Here is an 11,536-nt window from a genome sequence, read left to right as displayed (position 1 = left end):
CACCAAGGAAGTCCCCAATTTCCTTCCTTGGCCCACTGGTGATTTGATGGTGGTGGTTTAACTGCTAAGTCATGTCTGACTCTTAGACCACCAGGTCATTTTCAATAGCGTAAATTCCCAACTGTTCCCAGTCCTCTGGCTTTAGAACAGGTGAGTAAGGCTGTGGACTTGGAGCCCGGCTTCACGAAGGCGCATCGGCTGTGGAAAGCAGGAGCCGGATGTGAATCCCGTCTCCGCCTCACACCCTGTGCTCCAGCTTTGGGCTCGGCTTGCCTGTCTGCCTCGTGGGGGTGCTGGTGATCCATCTGGTGGGGGCTTAGCCCCTGTTCGGGCTTCCCTGGCAGCTCCGGTGGTAAAGAACCTGCCTGCCAAAGCAGGAGACATGGGTTCAAGCCCTGGGTCAGAAAGATCCCTTGGAGGAGGAAACGGCAACCCACTCCAGTGTTCTTGCCTGGAGAATCCCATGGACAGAGGAGCCTGGCAGGCTTCAGTCCATGTGCTTGCAAAGAGTTGGACGTGACTGAGCAGCTGAGCGAGCTCGCATGCAGCCCCTGTCTGGCTGGGAGGAGCTTTGTGAGGCAGAAACCTGTCCCGGTCCATCATGGGAGCGCAGCCGGGACCGCCCAGCCTGGGAGCTCTATAGGCATCAGCGCCGTCCCTCGAGCGTCTGTGACGTGCCCTGCCTGGCCCCGTCACGGCTACTGGCCGGCTGTGTGACCTCGAGCGGACACCCAGCCTGTCCCCGCGTGGAGCGACCCCAGCTCACCGGGGCGGGGGCACTGCAGGGCCCGCGGACCCCCGAAGGTCGCCGCGGCGCCTGACGAGGCCTCTCCCTTCCATCTCCCACCAGGCCAGCTGCTCGCCGTCCGGCGGCTCTGTCACTTCTACAGCGCGGTCGTGCCCAACGAGGCCCGGTGCGTCGTCTACCATGAGTTCCAGCTCTCGCTGGCCCGCAGGGCGAACGACAAGGGGCTGGAGGGGCAGCTCCTGGAGACCATAAGCCAGCTCTACCTGGCCCTGGGCACCGAGCGGTGAGGCCCGGCGCCGGGGCGGGGAGGGTGCCGGACGCCATCCTAGGACAGTCCCTCTGTCCTTAGAGTCAGTCGGGCGCTGAGCCAGGAGGTCCTGTCTTGTCCCCAAGGGGTGGTGGTGGAGCATGTGTTTCTGAGTCATCCTTCCTTCCGTGGTAGCTTCTGGAAGCTGACCCCAGCCTGCCTTGAGTGTGTTCCCGCTGGCCCAGCACTAGGCCATGTAGTCTGGTCCTCGTTTGTCCCCTCACGTGTGAGGACAGCGACCGTGTGTGCCTGGAGGGTCCTCGTCCACAGGAGACAGTGACCGTCCTGCTTGCTTCCCCAGAGCAGGGTTTCGGGGTCATGTGTGAAGCCCACCCAGAGCGTCCTGACCGGGGGAGGGGGACAGATGGCTGGACCACACAGCTCGCATGCTGGCGGAGTCTCATAACACCCCATCCAGCGTGGGGGCTCTCCGAGAGCAGAGAAGGGGCTGGATTCCCTGGGACTCTGGAGGGACGCCTCTCACCCTGGGGCCTCAGTTTCACAGCAGGTCCAATGGGCCAGCACCCTTGACCAACGCTCCTCAAAGTGGGGTCCCGGGGTCAGCACGTCCACCTCACCCCGGTGCTGGTCGGAGATGCGCATTCCTAGGCTTCCCTGGGGGCTCAGTGGTAAAGAACCTGCCTGCCAATCCAGGAGATGCAAGAGACGCAGGTTTGATCCCTGGGTTGGGAAGATCCCCTGGAGAAGGGCACAGCAACCCACTCCAGTATTGTTGCCTGGAGAATCCCATGGACAGAGGAGCCTGGTGGGCTACAGTCCCCGGGGTTACAAAGAGTCAGACATGACTGAGCACACACATGTGGCAGGCCTCACCCGGGCCTCCTGAGCCAGCAGCTCTGGGAGCCAGGCCCTGCCATCTGTGTCTGACCAGCCCCCTGGGCGGTTCTGATGCTCCATCCGTATCAGAACCCCTGGCCTGGACGGGCTCTCAAGCACTGCCCAGGGGCCACAATCCCTGCTGTGTCTGGAGGTGACGTGGGCCTGTGTGTGTGGAGGTGGGGCAGAGATGAGCTGCTCACTCCCTAAGGCCCCACGGCTGCCTGCTTCCCTCCCGAGGGCCTCCTCACCTTTGCTGGACAAGGGCCATGTGTTGCCCCGGTCTCCCGTCGGCCTGGACGTGCAGGCTCTGGGCCTAGCCCCCTGATGCCCCGGGTCCAGGGTGTCCAGACGGGCTCTCAGGCAGAGCCTGGTCCCCCTCCACGCAGCGGGGCGGCCGGCCCGGGAGGCCCTGCCCTGAGCACCCACGTCTCACCCCAGGGCCTACAGGTCCGCCCTGGAATACACGAAGCGCAGCCTGGGTGTCTTCATCGACCTTCTGAAGAGGGACAAGGAGGCGCAGGCCTGGCTGCAGGCGGGGAAGATCTACTACGCGCTGCGGCAGGGCGAGCTGGTGGACCTGTACATCCAGGCGGCGCAGAATGCCGCGCTGTACACGGGGGACCCCGGCCTGGGGCTGCGGCTCTTCGAGGAGGCCGGAGACATCTTCTTCAACGGGACGTGGGAGCGCGAGAAAGCGGTGTCCTTCTACCGGGTGAGCGCCCCCCACCCCCGCCCCGTGGGTCCAGGCGAGTGAGCTTCAGGGGCGACCCTCCTGAGGAGGGGGACCTCCCCACCTCGCACACATGCTTAGCTCCTGGGTGGTTTGGTCAGGGATCGTCCCAACCCCCTGCCCCAGCCTGGGCGGGACAGAGCAAGAAACGCCCATCAGATGACTTGCCTCCCAGGGATCCACACAACCCTGGGAGGCAGGGCCTGGCCCCACTTTACAGAGGAGGAAATCAGCTCCGAGAGGCGCAGGGGCAGGTCCCAGGACACAGCACATCAGATGGAGGGCCGCTGGGACCAGGGCCCACGTCTGCACATGCCTCCCAGGGAGGGCGGCGTCTCCGCCTCTGTCTGACCAGCTCGCGTGTGGCTGGGCCCCAGGGTACAGATAAAAGTAGCCTCTTCAGTGCCCAGGGCGTGCTGGACCCTCCTGGTCAGGCCCCCTGCGCCCAGGAGGAGCAGGGCTGGTCTGAGGGCATGTGGTGTAGTCTGACGGGCAAGGCTCACACCCCTTGCTCATGCCCCAGTGGCCCTGGGGGTGGCACGCTGCTGTGAACTGATGGTGTGGTGTTGGTTGGAAGGGTTTCCCAGGTGGCACTAGTGTTAAGGAACCTGCCTGCCAATGCCAGTGCAGGAGATGTAGGAGACGCGGGTTCCATCCCTGGGCCAGGGCGATCCCCTGGAGGAGGACATGGCCACCCGCTCCGCTATTCTTGCCTGGAGAATCCCATGGACAGAGGAGCCTGGTGGGTTACAGCCCATGGGGTCGCAAAGAGCCAGACACGCCCGAAGCGACTTAGCACGCGAAGCTCCTGTGGGTTCACGGGGGCAGACCTGGAGGCCCTCGGGACGACATGGGCCTGGCCGCCCGTTGTGGGAGGAGGTAGGCCTGACCTGCCCCCTGTCCTCCAGGACCGGGCGCTGCCCCTGGCGGTGTCCACGGGGAGCCAGGAGGCCGAGCTGCGGCTCTGCAACAAGCTGTCTGCGCTGCTGGCTGAGATGGAGACGCCCCAGGAGGGCCTGGAGTTCGCCCACACGGCCCTGGCGCTCAGCCTCACCCTGGGTGAGCCCCGCACCCCGCCCCGAGAGCCCCCCACCCCTGAGGTCTGGGTGGGGCCTCCAGTCCTCCTGCCTGCAGTCTCCTCTCCCCTGCCCCGAGCCAGGCTGCTGAGATGGGCCGCAGAGAACCTGTCCCGCCCCGCCTGGGCATCGGCACTGTGCCCGTCCCACCCCTCCCTTGCTGGCTAGCGGGCCGGCCGGGGCACCCTGCACCACGGACAGTCGGGGACCATCCAGACGCGGCCGCCCGGTGCCTTTCTGCCCGCTGTGCCCTCTGGTCCTCCCTGCCCCTCTGGCCCCCAGGCCCCGCTGCTCTCTGCCAGCCAAACCCCGTCCGCTCCCTCCATGCCCGGCTCTTCTAGGCCGTCTGTCTTCCCCGAGGCAAGGAGCCCGACAGGGCCGAGCGCACAGTAGGTGTGCCCCCGGGGGGTGGGTGTGGGCCTCCAGATCTTGCAGAGCTCACCCCGGAAGCGGGAGGATTTTGCAGGCAGTCTCATCTGATGCCTCCCCCTGAGGATGGGGTGGAGGGTGGCTGAGGATATAGCAGGGAGGCTAAAGGTCGTGTCTGTAGGGGCACAAACTGCAGACTTCTGGGTTCTCCCAGTCAGAATAGTAAGCAAAGCACCCTGTCCAGGGGACTCTATGCAGGCCTGGGCTGGGGGGTGTCCTGCTCCACAACTTTGCCACATCCCCGAGATGCCAGGAGAGCGGGCATCGTTAGGTGCCCCTTACAGACGGAAGGAGGAGGGCAGGAGAGCCCACTCCAGCCTCCTTGCCTGGAGAACCCCGTGGACAGAGGAGCCTGGCGGGCTACAGTCCATGCAGGTCACAGAGTTGGACCCGACTGAAGCGACTTAGCACAAATGGGACGTCGGGTGGGGGCCGGGAGGGGACTGGCTGGGCTGTGAGATGGCATCCGCCCCCCTCGGCTTCCCCAGGGGACCAGCTGAACCAGCGGGTGGCCTGCCACCGGCTGGCCGCCCTGCACCGCCGGCTGGGCCACGGCGAGCTGGCCGAGCACTTTTACCTCAAGGCGCTGGCGCTCTGCACCTCGCCACTGGAATTCGACGAGGAGACCCTCTACTACGTGAAGGTGTACCTGGCGCTTGGTGACATCATCTTCTACGACCTCAAGGTTCGGAGGGTGCAGGCAGGGCCGGGTGCCGGGGTGTGGGGGCCGTCACCTGGCTCTGGGTGTTTGGGAGGCATCGCGGTCCTCTTCTTCAAGTCCCGGGGGTCTCCCCGGAGCTCTGGGCCCCCCTGTGAGCTGCAGGCAAGGCCAGTGGATACTCTCCTTGCTTCCAGGCGGGTCAGGCCTTGCTCTCAGGAGCTCAGGATCAGTGGGGGAAGCTGCCACGGGGTAAAGGACGAAATGAGTGTAGATGGGTGGCAGGGGGCTTCTGGATGGGGTGACTGCAAGGCTGTGTCTTGACTAAGTGGCGGGGGGCTTCTGGATGGGGTGACTGCAAGGCTGTGTCTTGACTAAGTGGCGGGGGGGCTTCTGGATGGGGTGACTGCAAGGCTGTGTCTTCACTGTCCAGCAGGAGTGGCCACAAAAAATGTAGGAAGTGGATAAAGACCTTCCTGGGGTGGGGGAAATTGACAAAGCGGGAAAATGAAAGTCGCTCAGTCGTGTCCGACTCTCTGCAACCCCATGGACTATACAGTCCATGAATTCTCCAGGCCAGAATACTGGAGTGGGTAGCCTTTCCCTTCTCCAGGGGATCTTCCCAACCCAGGGATCCCGCATTGCAGGTGGATTCTTTACCAGCTGAACCACAAGGGAGAAGTGTCACCATTATTCCCAGAGACCCATGTTGCAAGCTGGGCTTCCCAGGTGGTGCTAGCAGTAAAGAACCCGCCTGCCAGTGCAGGAGACATGTAAGAGACGCGGGTTCGATCCCTGGGTTGGGAAGATCCCCTGGAGGAGGGCATGGCAATCCACATTCTTGCCTGGAGAATCCCCACAGACAGAGCCACCTGGTGGTCTTACAGTCCATAGGGTTGTGGCTAACTGTTTCATGTTCAGGTTGCAAGGAACAGCCCACACCCTGACACCTCCTCCAGGAAGCCTGCCAGTCTGTGCAGAGCTCTTCCCTTCTTCCTTCCCGGAAGCTCCATATCACCTGGATTGGGGGAGAGGAGGTGCACTCTTTACCGTCTTGCTGTATGGAGAGGGAAACCAGGGCTCGGGTGGGGTGTGACTTGCCCCAGATTTTACGGCAGGAACCCCTGGCACCCTGGCTGAGCCCCTGCCCGGTCGGAGCTGCAGAGGCGGGAGCTGGGGCCGCTTTTCCATTCGTCTGTGAGCCCTGCAGTGGATGAGACAAGGGCCTGGGGATGTCTGCTCTATTGCCCCTTCCCCCTCCCCCACACAGGCAGACGTCAGCCCCACTCTGGGTCTACCCCTGCCTCTGCACCGTGTCCCTGATCTGTGTTGCTTGAGGAGGGAGGGTGCCCCAGCCCGGGGCTGAGTTCTCCGCTTCCGCCTCCCCAACCAGCGGCAGCTAGGAGCTGGAGCGGCGCAGGAAGGCCCCCTGCTGCCCACGGGTGACCCCCAGCCCAGACTGCGCGCTGGCGCCACCTGCTGGCCATAAGGCATCCCTGCAGCCACCGCAGGGTCCAGCGCCGGGGGCTTCCGTGGGCAGTGGTGGCCCCTGCAGCTGAGCCCCCCATCCCGAGGTCCAGGCCCCGGGCTGCTCGGGATCTGTGTGGTCAGTGGTGACCCTGCAGCTGAGCCCCCCATCCCGAGGTCCGGGCCCCGGGCTGCTCGGGATCTGTGTGGTCAGTGGTGACCCTGCAGCTGAGCCCCCCATCCCGAGGTCCGGGCCCCGGGCTGCTCGGGATCTGTGTGGCTGGCTCTCCAAGTGCTTTGCTGCAGCAGGAGCTGGTGCCCCCACGGGACAGGGAGGGGACTAGGCTAGGCGTGGACAGCTGGTTGGGGCAGAACGAGGGGCAGTGGGCTGGGGCTTCAGTGACTGGGACCCTGCAGCCCTGCGGAGAAAGGGGGGCCTGAGGGCTCTGTCCTGGAGGTGGGGGCTGCTGCGCTGCCTTTACGGACCGTCTCTGTAGCTCACGTGTGTTGTCATAGCAGAAGGAGCCAGACTTAGACTAGGAAAGATGTGGGTGTGAATCCTAGACCTGCCACCCACTAGCTTCTACACACACGTGTACACACATGCAGAGGAATGCACACCCAGCCCCCTCCACCACCCACTCTGGCCAGTTCCTTCCATTTACTTGGGATGCCCCCTCCTCCAGGAAGCCCTCCCCTCCCACCCCAGGTTGAGTCAGGTGCTTCCCAGGCTCCTGCAGGCTGCCGAGCTTCCTTGTGCTTCAGGGCTGGTCGCACCTTCTGGTTGCTGTTGCCCAGAGTCAGCTGTGTTTGGCTCCCTGCCCGCTCCCCCCAACACACACACACACACACACACACACACACACACACACACAGGGTCCCCCCACCTGGCCTGGGGACAGTAACTGCTACACACACCTGCTTCTCTTGTCTCCTGGGCCTTTGCTCTGTGTGGGGGGCAGTGACAAGCCAGGGCTGGTGACTGGACTTTATCCTCTGTCCTCCGGAGCCCCTGTGAGCAGGAGTGGACAGTCAGGTTTGGGTTTAATGCCGGCCCTCGGGTGACCTCCAGTGGGAGACATGGAGACTGGGGTGGGAGACAAAAGTTGGCAGGGGTGAGGGGTCGTGGGACATCCCAGCCTGGGGATTGTGCGTTCAGGGCAAAGATGCATCTGAACTGGGAGCTTGTGCCCTGGTGGGGGTGGGGGGTGGTTCACGTCCCCTTGTGGTCGCAGGATATTCTGAGAGGTCACATCTATGAGCCTCTTTGCACCGGGCCTGGTGCAGGGAAGGCCGGGCATGCTGGCATCAGTGTGGACGTGGGCTGCAGGGGTCAAGTCAGGCCACCCTGGGCCACATGGCCCTGCAGGGACCTCTCAGACCCCAGCCTCCCAGACCTCAGCTCGGCCCAAGGGGAAGCCACGGATTATCTTCCAGAGGCCCCAGGGTTGAGCAGGAAAGAGGCTTCTGGGAGGAGGAGACTGGATACTACAAGGTCCAAGGCCCCAGCTCCAGGGCCAAGGTGGGGAGGGTGGATCGGGGGTCCCAGGGCCATCAGGACGCCAGTCCAGGCCTGCGTAGATGCCCGGTCACTCTCAGACAGCCGTGGGAGGAGCACGTGGTTCCTCCCTGGGGGAAACATGCAGGGCCCATCCAGAAGCGCCCAAGCCGGCTCGTCTGGGGCAAGCAAGTGTCCTGCCCGCCTGGAGTGCTCGCGGGCCCAGCCCTGGAGCTGCCCTGGCCGGGGGCCTAGCCCAGGGAGAAGCTCCCCCGAGGCCCCCCGCCCTGGCGCGGTGCTGTCCCCTCGGTGACTCGCCGTCTGTCTCCAGGACCCGCTGGACGCGGCCGGGTACTACCAGCTGGCGCTGGCGGCGGCCGTGGACCTGGGCAACAAGCGGGCCCAGATGAAGCTCTGCACGCGCCTGGCCACCATCTACCACCACTCGCTCCTCGACCGCGAGATGTCCCTCTTCTTCTACCAGAAGGCGCGGACCTTCGCCACCGAGCTTCGCATCCGCCGGGGCCCCCTGGTCCCCGGGCCCCCGTCCTGAGCCCAGGCCTCGCAGGCACGGCCTCCGGCTGGCCCAGGGTCTCGGGGGCTGGTTTCCTGGGAAAGGGAGGCACACGGTCAAGGGGCCAAGCAGCAATAAATGTGTTTTGCAGAAAGCCTTCTGGAGTCCCCAGGCTCCCCCTTCCCTGGACTGCCTCCTGGAGAGTATCCAGGGATCAGACCCCGTCCCCGGGGGGCCGTTCCGCTGCTGCACCCCATCCTCGGGTGTGGGCGGTTAGGACCGGGAGTCCAGCCGTCCCAGGCCAGGTCCCCCCAGCAGGTCAGCTGCGGGTGGTGGGATTCCCTGGGCACCTTCTCCCTTCCCTAGACCCTCACCGAGTGTCCAGCCCTGGGTCTTCTCTGCTTTGAATCCTCGAACCACACTTCGAGGTCAGGACTGCTCATCTCCTGATGAACAGCTGAAGAAACGGAGGCACAGAGAGGTTTGGTGCATTGCCCACGGTCACACAGCAGGTAGGAAGGGGCGGAGAGCCGGAGTCCCCCGGCGGAGTAAGCCAGTGTACTCACCCCTGCACCAGCCTGCCTCACATCATGCGTCCCATTAGGACCTGAGGGCAGGGACCTCCCCCAAACCCCTCTGCCCCTCATCTGGGACGGAGACAGGAGAAGGGGCTCCAAGGATTCCCCCACCTGGGTGTCCTCCGGCCCAGCCTGGCCAGTCCCACCTGTGGCTCCCGGTCAGCTGTCGGGACACATGGCGGCAGGGCCTCCAGCCCACCTGGCGTCCACTGACTGCTGAGTGTAGTTAAAGACTTATCTGGACCGCCTACCCCAGCCCTGCCCGCCCCCTCTCCTGTCCCTCCCAGCGACCCGCCGAGGGCTGGGAATCCAGGCGGGCTTGAAACCGGCTCCTGACGCACAGATGGGGCGCTGAGGCTCGGAGGCCGTGGGCAGCCCCATGGCGCCCTTCCGAGCGTCTCCTTTTGACGACATGAAATGCACATCATGTGTGTGCCTATGTGGGTGCTTAATCGCTCAGTCGTGTCTGACTCTTTGCGACCCAGCGGACTGTAGCCCTCCAGGCTCCGCTGTCCATGGGATTCTCCAGGCAAGAATACTGGAGTGGGCTCCAGGGATCAAACCCAGGCCTTCTGCACTGAAGGCAGATTCTTCACCATCTGAACCACCAGGCAAGCACATGCATCACGTCGCAAGTGGATAATTCAGTGGCGTAGGGAACACCGGCAGTGTTGTGCAGCCACTGCTCCCTGTAGTTGCTAAACATCTCCGTGTCCCCAAAGAAGCCTCCTGGACCACCAGGCAGTCACGGCCCCTCCCATCTCTCTCCCCAGGACCCCTGTTAACAGAAGGAAACAGAGTCAGGAGAGCCCCAGTTTGCTTCTGCGCCCAGGAGGCGGAGCCGGGAAGGCCTGGGTCGGAGGAGGCGGGCAGGGTGCTCCACCATTCTGTGGTCCTGGGGTCCCGGAGCCCCAAAGTCCTCTTCCTGCTCAGAGGTGCCTGCAGGCCCCCCTCCACCCAGGCCTCTCCCGCCAGGGGGCAGCAGAGAACTTTCCAGAAGCAGCAGCTCCCAGGCGGGAGGGAGCAGGTCCCAGCAGCGGGGCCAACAGACTTCCCTGGAACCCTGACCCTGGGCTGCCTTCTCTGAGGGCTGGGTGGGTTCGCACAGTGGGCGGAGGCCACGCTGCAATTGAAAACACGAAGTGAAAACACGCCCGTGCTGGGGGCGGCGGGAAGCCCCATCACAGTGACCCCGGGGTCACGGGCTTCCTGGGCAGCTGCCTGGCTGGGCCTGCAGCCGCGCCGCGCGGGGTGGGGCCCGGGTCACTCCTGGCCCACCACCTGCCTCAGAACCCGCGCGTCCCTGGCCGTCCAGGAGCCGATAGGTTTCCGCTGCTCCCACCCGGGGTCCCAGCCTCACACCCTAGGCCCCCTGGGGGCTTGGGCAGCCCAGGACCCCTTGCTCTGCGGCGGCAGATCTGGAGTTGCAGGTGAGGCCCGGTTGTCCAACCTGTGGGTTCAAATCCCAGCTCCTCACGTACAGGCTGTGGGGCTTCGGGCGAGCAGCTTTACTTCTCAGAGTACCAGTCTGGTCGCAGCCAAGACAGGGCTGATGATCGCTGCGTCTGGGGTTGAAGTGAGGATTTGAGAAGCTGAGGGCTCGGCTCAGAGCTGGGGCTAACAGTGGCCTGTTTCCTACTAGCGGTGATGATTGCCAAGGGCAGGGCCTCAGCAACCGCAGGCTACAGAACCCGGAACCAGAGCGTGAGTCACTCTGATCAAGTCGCCCGGCCTCTCAGACCCTCAGTCTCTTCTTTGTCTGTAGCTAAAAACAAGCCCCATACCAGGGTTCTGAGGTGAAGAGACACTGTACCAGCGCGGAGCAAGCAGGTGCCGCAGGGCAGCCAGCCCCCACGCCCGGCCCCCACCTGTGGCCGAGGCTCGGAGCAGGCAGGTGGAGGCCAGCGCTTGGCTGCCGTGGGCCCTGAGCCAACTGGGCTCCAGTCCTGCCCTGCTCCTGCGGTGGCCAGGGCCCCGGGAAGCAAGGCCCCACCTCTTCTTTCAGCAGAGTGGCGGGTGTGAGACAGGCGTGCGTCCGGCACTGGGACACACAGCCCAGGGGTCCCGCCACCCCAGTGTCTCCACTGGATCCATCCAGGCACCTTCCTACTTGGGTTCACTGCACACCTAATGTGTGCACACCTACTGTGTGCAAGCTCAGTAACCCCTGGGGCCAGGCATGGGCTGAGCCACATGGGGACCGGGGAACAAGTGTCCCCTCCTGGAGGAGCCCCCAGGGGCTGAGGATAAAATCACACTGCTTGCGGGGGTCCCTGAAGGGTCTCTCACACACTTCCCCAAACAGAGAAGGAAAGCAACTGGCCCAGGGTCACACAGCACCCTTCCTGACCACAAGGCCCTGGAACTCCCCGCCAGCATGCTGTCTCCACCCTTGGAGAACCAAGTCCAGGTTTAGCCCCTAGTTTTGACAAGAAACTGAGGCTCTGACAGGGAGAGTGGCTGTCTCAAGGATGCACAGCGTGAGTCATCTCCATCATGAAGGTGGAGCCACAGCAGCCCATCACCTCGGAACAAAGGGCGGGCTGAAGCCCCAAGGAGGTGGCTGTGTCTCGGCACGAGGCTGGATCCTTGGGCCGAGTCCTCCAGAGAAGGGAGAGCTCATCTCAGGGAGGAGGGAGCTCTCCGTCATCAGAGGGGTTCAAGCAGGCCCCGGAGGCCCCCTTGCGAATG

The 11,536-nt window shown here is 64.2% G+C and overlaps 1 protein-coding gene across 5 annotated transcripts in view; it reads left to right on the top strand.

The window, feature by feature from the left end:
* SH3TC1 (SH3 domain and tetratricopeptide repeats 1) overlaps positions 1-8,421 on the top strand; it is a 58,414-nt gene extending 49,993 nt beyond the window's left edge. For all 5 annotated transcript variants that reach the window (XM_070462502.1, XM_070462505.1, XM_070462504.1 and 2 more), the window contains 5 exons: positions 851-1,031; positions 2,334-2,607; positions 3,534-3,684; positions 4,619-4,815; positions 8,085-8,421. In XM_070462502.1, coding sequence (XP_070318603.1) covers positions 851-1,031; positions 2,334-2,607; positions 3,534-3,684; positions 4,619-4,815; positions 8,085-8,306 — 1,025 coding nt within the window. In that variant the 3' untranslated portion in view covers positions 8,307-8,421. The remainder of the gene's footprint in view (positions 1-850; positions 1,032-2,333; positions 2,608-3,533; positions 3,685-4,618; positions 4,816-8,084) is intronic.
* Positions 8,422-11,536: the final 3,115 nt, after the last annotated feature.

This window comes from Odocoileus virginianus, unplaced genomic scaffold (genome assembly GCF_023699985.2).
Source record: "Odocoileus virginianus isolate 20LAN1187 ecotype Illinois unplaced genomic scaffold, Ovbor_1.2 Unplaced_Scaffold_5, whole genome shotgun sequence".
In the NCBI taxonomy this organism is placed as follows: Eukaryota; Metazoa; Chordata; class Mammalia; order Artiodactyla; family Cervidae; genus Odocoileus; species Odocoileus virginianus.
The sequence above is the reverse complement of the archived record's forward strand: the minus strand, read 5'-3'. Positions and strand labels throughout refer to the sequence as shown.